Genomic DNA, 15,179 nt, shown 5'->3' with positions numbered 1-15,179 from the left:
ATCTAGCAATAAATGCAAGTTTATTTATGCATTATTTCATAAATTTTGACAATGATTTTTTTTATTACTGTATGGCCAAGAGTTCACTTGATCATTTTGCTGTAAAAGTCAAAGATTCCATCAAATAAAAACAAATATACAGCATCAATTAATCAAATTAATAGGAAAATATAGTTCAAATTTGCACCCACAATTAGATGGAAAAGGTAAAAGCCAAAACCAATGGTAAAAAGATGGAGAACCCATGAGTTCTGTGTGTATTCATACAGCCACCACAAATATTTTAATCCAAGGGTATTCGGGCACATGTACTTAAACTTCTTTAAATACAAAGAGCCACATCACCTGTAAAATGGTGCAGAATGGTGAATAATGAATAAAATACAAAACAATGCAAAAATACTACCTTTTGATAAATTGTTTTTTTTTTTAATTTCTTAATTGATGTTCTATAAATGGTGACATTTAGGTAAATTGTCCTTTAGGTGTATTGATTGCTAGGAGAATGGGTGTTAGACAAATCAGTTTGTGTTGTTCCCAGTTAGAAACAGTTCATCACCTCCTAGATTCTGGGAAGAAGTCTGTTAGAGGCTGTGCAGCACTGGCAGAGCACACTGTAGGAGCCCTGTGCATCCTTCTGTGCATCCATCCTGGGGCCCCCCTCCCTGTGTTTCTCCCCATCACTGCATGTCTCAACTTCTTGCATGACCCCACCCACCTCCTACCTGGGGCTCTGCACCAAGTCCACAGCTGCTAGCCTGACACAGGTCCTCTGCTCAACAGACCCCCTCATGTCCTTTTCCTCCAGTGTGGTGCCCGCCTTTCCTTCTGTGCTTCTGCCTGGTGCTTCCTCTCTGCCCCTTCTGCCTTCCTCTTTTCTTTCTTGGACTCTTGTCCTGCCACTTGGGGATCTGCAGGTGGGTGCTATCTTGGTGTTGCCCTTCTGGTCCCTCTGGAAGGTGGGTGCTTGCACCTTGCTCATGTGGATGCTGAGGACCACCACACCTGGCCACTCACTTCTCTGATGCAGGAGTTTGTGGGGCAGGAGGCTGGCCTTCCACCTGGCAGAGGCTGACCCCTGGGCCCCTGGCAGGTAAAGAGATGGGGTGCTGACTCTTGGAACCTCCTCTCTGGAGGCCCTCTGGGCCTCAGAAGTCTGCTATTGTTGTTCAGTGCCTTCCTCCTCAGCCCTCTCTTGGGCAAGGGTGTCCTGGTTCCCTGCTAGCTGCTTGGATTTACTTACTGCCTTCTGCCTTTTTCCCACACAGGAAAGGTCCTCAGGGCTCACAGTTTGGCAGATGATGGCCACAATTGGACTGTAAAAGCTTATGCTCATCCTGATCATATGGTCTAGGATGCTCCCATCCTCCAGACCCCAGTTGGAGTGCTAGGTCAGCATGGACCGCACAAACTCAGTGAGTCTCTGCAAGCATTTTTGGAGGTTGTAGGCTTCAGAACTTCCTCAGAGGCCAGCAGCAGCTCTAGCCTGTACTTTTCCCCAAACTCTTCGGGAGAGGGTTGGGCGCGGCCTCCGCGCGGCCTATGTAAGCGGCTCGCTTCTGAGGGGATATTTCATGGCGGGTGTCCCTTCCATGTATATCTGCCCCTGCATCAGGACTCTGGCACACTCCATTTAGCCCTACACGGTGACTTCATCATGGCAGTGAAGCTGAACATGTCCCTTCTTTCAAGATCAAGGCCAGAGAAATAGTTCAACAGGTAGTTGGTGATGGTGGGGTGTCCTGCAGGCACAGCTGTGATTAGGGCCATGTTCTCCTTGTTGCCTTGCCAGTTGATGCTTATGGGGGCAGTCTGCTAAGGTTATCACAGTGTCCACAAAGCACACAACAAAAAGGCCCATCAAGCACTGCAGTTGGTCCCCTGCACCTTCTCATTTCGAGGACCCCACTGCACCAGTGCTTGAAGGAGGAGCCCTCAATCCTTGGCACAGCCAGTGCACAGGAAGGTGGCCTCCTCCAGGACATTGTCCAGGGTGCTGTCCATGCTCACCACACTGCATTTCTTGTCACTTTCAGAAAGATAGAAGGAATCATCAGAAGCGATTCTATGGGTGTCTGGGAGAGTATTCTTTTCTTCACATTTTAGCTTGTCTGAAATTGGGATGCATCTCATTACCACCAACCATTTGATAGTCACAGAATTATCCCAGATTGTGCACATGTGAATTATAGCTTATAGTGGTATCCTCTTGACTGACCTGCATACCATTAATATAAAAAATGCCAGGTTTGATTGGCATTGTAAAATGGCTTCAAAAATATTACCCTATGACTCAAGTTTATCATATATGCAGAAAAGCATGGAAACAGAGCAGCAGGGTAGAAATTTGATATTAGTGAAACAAATACTCAGTGTTAGCAGAACTGATCACCATTTCATATTTTCTTGAGTAGCACTCACAAAATATTTTGAGAGCTAACATAGGAAGATAAGCACAAATAGATGAAGTTGAACTACATTTTGTCAGTGAGGCCTTGCAAAAGGTTGTCTGTCTCATGCCAATCAATGAAGTTGAAGGCAAAGAAAATCACTGTCTCACACTGTCTCATATGTGAGACAGTGCAAGAAGGTTCAGAGGAGAAATGACTGAATGCTTGTCTTGATCTAATCAGTGAATTAGTTGAGTGGTAAACTCAAGGCAGGTGGGGTGTGGCTGGAGGAAGTTGTTCATTGGAGGCATGTCTATGAGGTATACATTTTGAATCTGGAGAAAAGAGTTTCTCTCTTTCTCTGCTTTCTGATCATCGTGTAAGTTGCCTCCCTATGCCACACTCTTTCTCCATTAATATTAAATTTATGTCTAATTACACATGAATATTCATATTATTACATATGCTTTATATTAATGTGGTTTTATGTATAGAACTAAATTTAGGAATAGTGTAGGGTTAGACATAGGGCTAGGGAATGAATATATATATATATATATATATATATATATCTCAAAAGCATGAATATTCATAAGAATGTACACGTGAAAATGTGTATGAAAATATATATGTTGTGAAAAAGGCAAGGGTTTAATTTGAATCATAATACACATCTTTAATTTGCAAATGCAGTGATAAATTATGTAAAACATATTGATATATATGCAAATATACCATTGAAAATTGAATATATAAGTCAAAATATACATAAACATATTACTACATACACATTCATGTAAAATTAAGTATAGAGATATTTTGAGAGTTAATATTAAATTATAGCTTGGGTTAAAGTTAGAGAATGAATATGTAAATCAAAAAGAAAAATATAATTACACATGAAAATATATGTAAGTGTACATTTTTCAAATGGAGAAGGGTTTAATAGGAGACATAAATACACATTTTTTTAAAATTATAAACTCAGATAAATGTATATTAATATGTAGTAATACTTATGAAATGGACGTGTCTAATTAACAAAAATATTCTTATTATTATATATGATGCTATATTAATATTTTTAGGTATAATATTACATTTAGGATTACTATTGTTTTTAGTGTAGGGTTAGGAATTAACATATATATATTGAAAATCATGAATATTCATAAGAATGTACATGAGTATATTTGTATGGCAATATATATCCCTATATATGGGTTTGTTTTTTTGGGAGGTGTTTCCAGGGATTGAACTCAGGGGCACCCTTGTCCACCAAGCCACATCCCTAGCACTATGTCAGTTTTTATTTAGAGAGTCTTACTGTGTTGCTTATTGCTTTGTTTTGCTGAGGCTGGTTTTGAACTCCAGATCATCCTGAGACTCCAGAGCCACTGGGATTACAGGTTTGTGTCACTATGCCCTTGGTATATGTTTGAAATAGGGAAGTGAGTCTTATAAATACACATTTTAAAATTGTAATTGTAGAGATAAATTTTATATATGCATATACAATTATATATGTAAATATACCATTTGTAATTGAATATCTAAGTTGAAATACACATACACATTCATATTACTGCACATATACTTATGTAAATGGGTTTAGGTATAAGGGTGTTGTGAGAGTTAGTATTAAATTATGGCTTGGGTTAGGGTTGATGTTTGGGAATGAATAAATTTTTCAGAAAACATGAATATTAATGAACATATACTTGTGAAAATATCTATGAAAATATATATAAACACATATGCTTTAAAACAGTGAAAGGTTTAATGTGAGTTGTATGAATATACATTTCTTATTTTGCAAATGCAGAAATAAAAAATATATATTCATACAAAAATATGCAAATATGCCATTGATAATTGAATATATGTATCAAAATACACAAAAAACATTTATGTAAGTACATAAGCTTTTATGTAAAATTAGATTTACTTAAAGGGGTATGCATAGGATTAGTATTAAATTATGGCAAGAGTTAGCAATATAGCTATGGAATGAATATGTATATCAAAAAACATGAATATTTCTAAGAATGTACATGTGAAAATATATAAAAATATATTTTTTTGAAATAGAAAAGAGTTTAATGTGAGACATATACATACACATTTTTAAATTTGTGAATACACAAATAAATATACATATATAATATATATGCAAATATATTTTTGATAATTAAATATATGTGTCTCATTACACATGTATATTCACAATTTTATGTATGCGTCTATATTAATGTAGATTTAGGTATAAGATTATATTTAGGTTTAGTGTTAAATTTTGTGTAGGGTGATGGTTAGGGTTAGTAAAAAAAAATGCATATGAAAAACCAAGAATAGTCATTAGAATAACTCATGAATATAAGTATGAAAATATAAATAAATACATATGTTTTGAACTAGGGAAGACTTTATTTTTTATTTATTATTTCAAAAAATTTAGTTGTTGAGTTTTATTTTATTTATTTATATGCAGTGATGAGTATAAAAACCCAGTTACTCACACATGCCAGTAAATTGCACTACCACTGAGCCCCAGCCCCAGCCCCAGCCCTGAACTAAGAAAAGTTTTAACATAACACATATGAATACAGATTTTTAAAAATAGGACTGCACAGATTTATTATATATATGAGTACATACTTATACATATTCTAATATAACATTGATACCTGTATACATAGTTATTTACAAATGAATATTAAAATTATTATATATGCTTTTATTTAAAGGTAGGTTTAAGTATACAAGTAAATATAGGGTTATTATCACTTTCAAATTTTGGTTTACATTTATGTTTATCTTTAGGGAATAAATATACTAGTTGGAAAAATGAATACACCTAAGAATGTGCATGGTAACATTTGCATAAAAATTAACATAAATATGTTTTGAAATAGGGAAGGGTTAATATGAAATATAAATACAAATTTTTAATATGCAAATGCAAAGATAAATTTTATATATGTATATATAATAACACTTCTGCAAATATAAGTGATAAATGTGTATGTAAATATAAATACATATGAGTATTCATATAAGTATATATGCTTTTATCTGAAGGTAGGGTAGTTATAGGGGTAAAACTATGATTAGTACTAAATTTTGTATATAGTTAGGGTTAGGGAATGAATAAGTATATTGAAAAATATGAATATTTTAAGAATGTACATGTGCAATTTTGATGTTTTGAAATTCTGAAGGGTTCAATATGAGATTTAGGAAGACACATTTTTAATTTTTGAAAGCAGATATATGTATATATATGTATATAAAAATGTATATATGCAAATATACCAATGATATATGAAGGCAAGTCAAATTACACATAAACATTAGGCAATGAATAAGTATATTGAAAAACGAGTAATTATAAGAATGTACATGTAAAAATGTGCATTAAAATACATAGAAATATATGTGTTTTGGGATAGGATAAGGTGTGATATGTATAAATACACATTTATTAATTTCCAAATGTACAGATAAATTATATGTGAACATATATAAATACTTATGTATACAATTATCAATTGGATATTTGAATATGTATGCAAGAATATTCATATTGCTATATATGCTTTTATATTAATGTTCGATTAGGAATGGGGTAAATTTAGGATTAATAATAAATATTGTGTAGGGTAAAGGTTAAAGTTAGGGTATTATATATATATATATATATATATATATATATATATATATATATATATATATAACATGAATATTTAAAAATATGCATGTGAAAATACATATAAAATATATTTGAAAAATGAACATAGACCTAGTAAAAAAGAACATTATATGGCGAAATGTTGACAATAACTAAAGGAAATCCACTGCCATATATACAGTTGGAAACATATAAGTTTAATATACAATAATAGAAAATAGAAAAAGTACAAGGGAAAAAAAGTTTATCTCAGATATTTCGAAGCAGTGAAGGCAAGATAACAAATGCAGTCATAAAGCAAGACTCAAAATTTCCTCAAGGATTTATTGAGAATAGATGATTTGAACATAGAATTCAATTATGAGTCAACAATAAAAAATAAGTGAAAGATCAACAGAAGTTTCAAATAAAGCAAAGACTTTATATAAAAAATACATATGGGGTAAAGAAAAACATTACAAGGAAAATTGGAAATGCTTTTGAGATGACAGATAACAAAGATTCAACAAATCAAAGCAATAGGAGGCTGATGAAGCAGTTCATAATTCCACCTGCTTACATTAGAAAAAGACACAGGATAAAATCAGTGTTGACTCTGATCATGCAACTTGAGAAGCACTAATAATAATTTATTTCTAATAATAATTAAGAATTTGCTTAGAGTAGATATGTACATGGAGTTCAGGGCCAATGAATGTAGCATATACTAACGTGGGATCACAAAGAGTGCAGCACCATAGCAGGCAGATGAGCAAGTGGCCAGGTGCAGAATGGTGTCCTGAAGATGTGTGCAGGTCAGCTGAAGATCTTGACTTTGTTGTCTCTGGATGGGGTGGAAGAGAAAGGAAGGGAAAGGACTATTTCTTAGTTGTTTGTGCTGCTGGATCCTGGGCACATTGACCACAACCATAGAACTTTTTTTTTTTTTTCCTCTGATGTGTGGTTTGGTCTTTGGAGCATTTTTCTTCTAGGTCCACTCCCACTCTCTGTGACACAGGCCACATTTCATAAGATGAGCGTACACTAATCATGTGACCTGTCAATGCAGGGACCTGTGGTGGCTTTGCTTCTTTTGTGGCTCCTGGAAGGCAAGGGTCTCAATGCTGGAGCACACAGAAGGACCCTTAACGATTTCACCTGCAAGTAAACAAAAGAATTCTGTTCAGATGGAACTGTTAGACCCCACTTATGATGCCCAGACACTGGAATTAGGGCAAAGCATGCAGGAAGGCATAAACATGGTGGGAGGTAGTAAAAAGAATGAGTCAAGGGGATGCACTGGATCTGGAGGAGATTCCAGGTTCCAGCTTAGAGGATAAGCTTCCCTGTGCACCCAAATCCCTGGTGCCCCAGCCATAGCCCTACTGCATGTCATATGGTCAGATCCTACTACTGTCCTTTTATTACCCAGTTCATACTACATGTTATGTGGTCTGAAGAAAAATAAAGGCCTTGTCATATTCCAGGAAAAGAAGGATGAAGCATGAAACACGCACATGTAGAAACAGCCTGTACTGAAGAGGACATATTGGGGCAAGTTCCCCTGTTAATTGTGTGTCTCATTTTTCATAAGGAGAAGTCAAATTGGCAGGGACCTCAGAGATGGTCCACCTTTAACAGATGAAGGGTAGTAGCTCACAGAGGCAAAGGGGCCAGCCAATGGCATACAACCAGTTAACATTTAGCCTGGAGTTAGAGACCAGAAATTTGGAACAAAAGAGGGTGGCCTGCACACTGGAGGGAGCCAGCAGGAACTGGAGGCTGTGGGTTAACTTGGCAGGGATAGGAAGAGGCTGTACAGAGCCAATCCTCTAAGTGTTGTGTTAAGAGGCTCAGGAAAGAAAGCAATTCTCGGAGAACCAAAGGGAATTAGAAAACAAGAGCTAGTTAATATACATCCCATGCTTGATCACACTATGGGTGTCAAGGCTCTCAGGGTACAACTTAGGAACATTCCTAGAATGCTCAACTGCTCTGATGTTTACCATATAAGTTTAAAGGTTTAATTTCTCATATTTAAAACAATCAGTTACACATGAATTTTCTCTTAATAGGATTTCTAGGGAATTATTAGCACAGCATTTAAGTGAAAGTAGAGAATATCTGCTATATATATATATTTTAAAACTTTTCCCTTAAAGTGTATTTTTTTCTTTTCTTTTCTTTTTTTTATTGGTTGTTCAAAACATTACAAAGCTCATGACATATCATCTTTCATACATCTTTTTTTCATTATCAGTTTTTTCTTTTATATCCAGGAGACCAAATGGATCTTCCTTCATGTTTTTTAAAGAAAATGAGATGTTAAAATAAAATGCTGTTCTTAACCTAATTTTGTGCACTAAAGTCAATTTATAAGGTTATGCCTTATTTGGTTTTTCATAAAGTAGTTCAGGAAAGTCCAGAATGCACTTATGGCCTCAAGATCTCTTGGTAGACAACTAATTCACAGAGAGACTTTGAAAGTTTCTTCCCTCAGGGACCAACTGAACTGCATTTCTCTGGCTCCTTGCTTGACTGACATCAAGGAGAGAAAATTGGGCTAAAGGGGAGAGATGGTGAGGAGAGGAGAATAATAACAGGGTAGAAAGCGGAGGGGGCAGGAGGGTGAAGGGATGGAATCTTAAGAGGAGGCTATCCAGGAGCTAAGACCTGTGTGGTGAACCTGATATCTCCTAGAAGGTAAAGGAGGTCAGGGTCACTTACAGAGCTGATGTCAGATGGTGATGTATTTGAAGCAGGCTCTGTGACTGTGTAAGATGGAATCGTTGCTTTCGCTCCAAGTTAGTCCTTGCCTTCTTCAAAATATCATGTGTCCTGGTCACTGAAAGAAGAAAAGAGCCCCAGAGAGAAGGAATTTCCAGCTGGGCCCTACTTGCTGGGCATGCATTTTCTAGAGCATTTTCTTCTCACCCCTCAATCATGGCCTCTTGCTGACCCCTTTTTCTCCCCCTCCTTCTGCAACCACAACTGCTCATGTCACAGGAGGGTTGGGCCCAGTGCATCAGACTCTCCCTTCCCAACATTCCCAGTGCCTCTGTGGTCACTGTTTATCTGCAGCACAAGTGGGACATCTGCAAGACAAGCCCTTTCCTCTGCTGCTCCACAGCTCAGGGGCACCTACGCTGGCTGACAATGAACTGCTCCATGTTCTCCTTCTGCTGGTTAGCAGTCTTCAGACGCTCAGCTGTGCTCTCAAGGAGCTTCTCCTGTTTCGATACTTGGGCTCGCAGATCCAGGAGCTCCCTTTCCATTGATTCATCCTGGGGAAGAAGGACAAGCTCTCAGACAACAGTTTGGAGACCGAATGTATCCAGTTCTTTGTGGTTCCTACCAATCAGAAGCAGAACTCCAATCTTCTCAGCAGACTGAGTTCCCTTCATTATAGCTTCTCAATCCCTCAGTTCAGAACAGTTGAGAAAAAGACCACAGGTAGGAATGTTGAGAACCTGAAAGCCCCCAATCAAGGATCAAGGAGACCCTGACTCCAGACCCACAGCAACTCCCAACTGTGAACAAGACCTCCAAATCAGTCCTTGAAGTAATTTTGTCTCACCCTTCTCCCATCCATGCTGGACTTGGAATTTCAGAGATACTATGTCTGGGACACAGGGCTACCTGATGACAGTGTTCACATTTCAAAATGTCTGTACGAATCTGAAGATGGTAAAGTGCTTCCTTGTAATTAGCATAGTTTTTTCCCCAAACATACCAGTTACATTAATATGGAAATAAAAACTAGTGAGCGGATCCAGATTCTAGTCCAACCAAGGCAGGACAATTCTTTAGGGGCTCTACCTTTTCCCCAGACTGAAACAGAGATAAAAGGTGTGTTGGGATTCTAGGAGCATGACTGAAAGAAGCTGCAGGATCACAGTGACTTCCTTTGATCTTTTGACCAAGAAGCCCTGAGGAATGGAGAAGCTTCAAAGGCCCCTGAATTTTAGTTCAAACTTCAGATTTATTGGAAGCAGATATTTATAGATTACCATGGCATCTATGTCTGTGCTTCTCCATTTCCTTTTCTTCTCTTTGAATTATTATCTTGGGGTTTGGGGTGTGAGGACAAAGTAAGGTAATCAGAGCTTCAATGAAAACATCCACCAGGGGTCTCCCTCCAGGATGCTACATTAAGATCCAGCACATTCTAACAACCTGTGTAGCTCCTGACCCTCAGAAAGCCCTGGAACTGAGAATACAGAATCTCATGGGGCAGAAGAGCAGGGCTTATACCAGAAGACAACACTGGCCTCTTACCACTTTGCCAGGCAGCCCAGGGCCATGGATACTTGGTAAAGCTGCTCTCCAGAACATGGTCAGGAGCGAGGCTGACTCATCTAGGGTGCGCTGCAGGGCATGAGCACTGCTTCTTAGCTCATGGAAACATTTGCTGCCTGGTGCCTGTGGAAAGGTGGGAGGGAGCCATGGACATCACTGAAGTTGAGACATCACAGGGCTCACGACATTGCAGCCCTGCACAAGACTCAAGCTTTCTTTGTTGATGAGGCACAAAGCATGGGCTGCTTGAACCTGCAAAACCCTAGCTCATCCCTTTGAGGTCCCAGGACTGAAGTGTGGCTCCTTTTACCTGGAATGACTCCTCACCTGGACACCCTATATAAGGCTGTCACAGCTCATTCCCATGTCATGTCCTCTACAGACCTTTTAACTTCCTTGCATACAATAAAAGACCCCTCTGCACCAGTGAACTTGAGGTACAAGAGGTGACTTCTCACATTGGGCTTGTGGCCCATTAGTTGGTTTATGAATAGGGGTATGTATCTTGCCCTGAAGTGGGGGTTACCTGGATGCAAGGCTCTGTCTATACATCCATGGGTCTCTCATAGCTCAGACAGCACAGCCATTGGCCCTTGTTGTCTCTGAACACAGATGCACTCTGAGAAGCATTTGCAGATTGCCTCCCTCCCACTGCCAGATTCTTACTCTTTCCACACACAAGGCCTTTATGGATGTGAATCCCTTAGTACCTGTCCTCCTGACAGATTTTAATCCACATGGGTCAGCATGAGTGTAACAGATAATGAGCCATGAGACTGTGCTGATTTCAACATCATATGGGCATCAACTCTTAACAAATACTTTACTGAGGATGGTGGCAACACTGCACAGACATCTCTGTGGCTCTGAGGCAGAATATCTAGTTGGTTTCCTATACCACAGAGTAGAACATAGAATGAATAAGGAGATAGGGAAGCAAGGGCTTGGCTAGAATAATTGGAAGATGCTTCCTCTGTCATTGGGAGATGCAGGCCACAAAAATAAATAAGGGAGAAGAAACTAGAATTAAGGACAAAGGGCACAAAGAAAGAGTGAAGGCAGGAGCTGCAGGTGTGACTACCTCTGAGCCCTGAGCATCAAGGCCCAGGAAGTTGCATGTGGGTGTCAGGAGAGACTGGATCTGTTCAACCAGCTGTTTCCCCTCCGCAATCTGATCTCTGAGAGCAGTATAGTCATCAATGTGGCCTATGATGTGGCGGCCATGCTTGTTGGCGAAGGAGCCATCCATAGAATCACCCTCTAGCTTCAGAGAGTTCTTCATTCCTGAAGGATCATTTGAATCCAGCTCTGAAAAAGAAAGCCACAATAATAAAGATCTGCTGTTATTCATGAAAATATCCTCAGTTCTCACAGTGCAGAGACAGTGAAAGAGCTCAGGGTCAAGAAAGGCAGCCTTCAGAAATGCAGGGTGGCTCAAGCCTATAGACACATTTTGGTTTCTTTATTTTTATAATCTTTCTTACAACATTACATAATGATAAACTTTCCAGAAGAAAAATTTTGTTTTCATTGACAAGTGGGCTATTCAGGACAATATTATAAACATGAAAGCTTTCTGTATAGAAAAGGCACAGACAACTGAATAAGAATGTGTACAGGGCAATGACCAAAAGACAGCAATAGGACAACTGTGGCAAGAAGAAGAATGAGAAGAAAGGCAGCCACAGAAGTCTCAAGGAACATGGAAGATGCTTTCTCTGTGAGGAAAAAGGATGTCGCACACAGAAAATTTTCTAAATTCACATGACACACTTACAGAGGACCAGGAGATATTTGCATTAATAATTTTCCTTCATTGTGTCCAAGCCCTTTAGTTGTCATATTTATACCATTTGTCCTGGTGACAATGACAGTATCTGAGCCAGGAGAAGAGAAAGAAGAGCTGTGGAGGACCAGAGTTAGAAAATCTATGCCAACACCCCAAATACAGAGGAAATACCTGAATCTAGGGAGTAAAAACAACCAGTGTCAAGGACATCACAAACAGCCTGCACCCCAAATCATGCACAGTCTGGCCTTCACCACACAAGATCTAAGGTGCCAGGACTTCCCTCTCATATCATTAGCCGATATATGTCACATAGAAAAGCAAAAGTCAACAGATTGATATGTTTCTATTATTTAGAAAAAAAATGTTTGATGGATGGATATTCCACATGAATGTAACTTCCAGTAAAAACTTGTTAGGTACAATTTCATAAACCAACTTTGAGTATAATTTTCTATGTGCTTTCTAGTACAATGCCTTGTATTGAAACTTAAATATGCACAAAATCACATACATATATAAAATACACATACATATGCATATATATGAAATATGTATATGTTAAAATATTTATCAAGGGCTGGGGTGCAGAGTTCAGTGGTAGAATGAAGAAAAAGAAACCACTCTATATAGTGTGGCAGGTCTAGCATACACAGAAGAACTTGGGTTCAAATTCTCTGTATTATAAAAGTAGATCAAAATGTAAACTATCAACAAAAGGAGTTCCTGGTAAGAGGAGAGTGAGTCATAGCCAGGTTCCAGTTCAGGCCTCTGGAAGCTGAGAACAAGAGGAAGAGCAGGGACTGAGCCATGCTGCTGCATCTCAGCTGGTACATGGGAACACAGTGACAGGGAAGCCCTGTCAGGAGGAAGTGAAGAGGAAACTCAACACCACACCCACCATGGCAGCTCCAAAAGGGCAAGGCAGCAACCTAATGTATGCTGAGCACTTCCTGCCAGCTGGGTACTGTGCTTAGCAGTTTACAGATATATCTTACTTACAGGCCACAATAAAAAGTCCATGAAATAGTCCACTTTCATCTGACATTTGAGGACATTAACTGAAAAATGAGTATTCAGTGCAACCAGAGAAAATAAGGATTAATATGACCCAAGAATATCTGGCATGAGAATGTCAAGGCTCAGACTTAGAGGAATCTGAGCAGAAGTGATTGAGGATATGGCCATGCAGGTTATTGGAGAGGGTGAATTAATTGGTGCCCCCCAAAAGACAAAACAGAAGACACAGAGTGGAATGTTGTGTCAAGAGGCTGGGGAGTGGGGCCTCTGTTAACACTCAAATTAAAACTAGGGAGGCAAGATACAGGCTGGATATGGAAGAGAGCCAGAGAAATCTGGTGAACATGCTTATCTGAACAGGCAGGCAAGAGACTGGGGCAGGACTGAATGTCAACCACGTGAAATAAGTGTGCCTTCCACCCAGCACTTTTCCACAGCCCTGATTTCCTTAGGGACACGAGCATTGTGCCACAAACTGAGGTCCCCCTAGGTGAAGAAAAGGAAGCCCTTCTAGAGAGTGTGGAAGGTCTGTGATGCTGAGACGGAGCCTAGTGAGGTGGAAGGAAGACCAACTAAAAAGCCAAGCACCTGATTAGGTCTCTAAGCCCTGTAAACCCAGCTTGTCTATTAATGTCTCAGTTTCCCCTTTGTCAGTTGGATCATGTAAAATATAAAAATGTAGTAAAACCTGTCCTACAATAAATGACATTGGGAAACACAGGCTCCAGGCCAGTATGTGTCTCCCACCTATAGCCAAACTTCCATAGAAATTTGTTTTTGCCTTTTTAGGTTTCATAATGATTTTCTTACCTATATTTCTTTTTTAAAATTAGAACTGTGTAGTTATATATAGTAGTGGGTTCATTCGGTCAAAAAAATACACACATGCAATTTGACTTCAGTTCATGATTGCCCCCTTCCCTCTCTCTTTTTTCTCCCATTCCCCCTAACATTTCCCAAATCTCTTTCATCTACTCTATTAGACTTCTTTTTTGCTCATCTATTAATTTATATTTGATTGCTTCTTTCTACCTATGCATAAAGGTGGAGTCCTTGTGGTATATTTATATGTCCACCTAACAACTTTTTAAGAATTCATTCTGGGGCTGGGGTTGTGGCTTAGTCGAGAACACTTGCCTCAAATGCCTGAGTCCCTTTGATCAATCCTAAGCACCAGGTTAAAAATATATATAAATATATTGTGTTCATCTATAACAACAACAAAAAACAATCATCTGCATTGCCTCCCCTTACCCATCTCTGCACTCTGCCTCTCAATCTTCTCCATTACTGCTCTTTCCTTTATCTGTATGATATCCTATCCTGCCCTCCCCATTTCCTTTGTTCTACTCTAGTTTCTGCATGAGAGTAAACATTCAAGTTTTGAGTTTTTGTGTTTGGCTTATTTCACATAGCATGATATTCTCATTGCTATCCATTTACCTGTAAATGCCATTATTTCATTTTCTTTTATGCCTTTGAAGAACCCTAGTGTGTGTGTGTGTGTGTGTGTGTGTGTGTGTGTGTGTGTGTGCGCGCGCGCGCGCGCATGTGTGTTTACATACATATCATATATATGTGTCAGAATCATAAAATTTATTTATCTATTAAGGTGATTCCACCATTTAGTGAAATGTGCTTCTATAAACATTGAGGTGGCTGTCACTGAAGTATGCTGATTTTAGAAGTTTTGGCAAAATACCAAGGAGTGGGCAGATCCTCACAGGGTGCTTACATCTCTAGTTTTTTGATGAATCTCTACAGTGGTTTCTGGACTTGTACTAGTCTGCAGTCCCATTAACAATATACAAGTGTATATTTTCCCCACAACCTTGCCTGCATTTTTATGTATATTCTTGAACATTGCAATTCTGGAGTCAGATAAAATTTTAATATTTCTTTCATTTGCTTTCCCTAATTGCTAGTGATATTGAACCTTTTCTCATTTGGCTATTTGTAATTTTTTTCTTAAGAAGTTTCAATTTCATTTTTTCTATTGCCCATTTATTGA

The 15,179-nt window shown here is 38.5% G+C and overlaps 1 protein-coding gene across 1 annotated transcript; it reads right to left on the bottom strand.

Annotated features, from left to right (window-relative positions):
* Window positions 1-6,257: 6,257 nt before the first annotated feature.
* On the bottom strand, window positions 6,258-12,333 carry LOC144368364 (myomegalin-like). The gene is made up of 4 exons (XM_078027183.1): window positions 11,441-12,333; window positions 10,339-10,482; window positions 8,788-9,344; window positions 6,258-7,218 (listed from the first exon to the last, which is right to left on the bottom strand). The coding sequence occupies exons 1-3, from the start codon at window positions 11,708-11,710 to the stop codon at window positions 9,192-9,194; spliced, it is 567 nt and encodes a 188-aa protein (XP_077883309.1). The 5' UTR covers window positions 11,711-12,333; the 3' UTR covers window positions 6,258-7,218; window positions 8,788-9,191.
* Window positions 12,334-15,179: the final 2,846 nt, after the last annotated feature.

This window comes from Ictidomys tridecemlineatus, chromosome 11 (genome assembly GCF_052094955.1).
Source record: "Ictidomys tridecemlineatus isolate mIctTri1 chromosome 11, mIctTri1.hap1, whole genome shotgun sequence".
NCBI lineage: Eukaryota > Metazoa > Chordata > Mammalia > Rodentia > Sciuridae > Ictidomys > Ictidomys tridecemlineatus.
The sequence above is the reverse complement of the archived record's forward strand: the minus strand, read 5'-3'. Positions and strand labels throughout refer to the sequence as shown.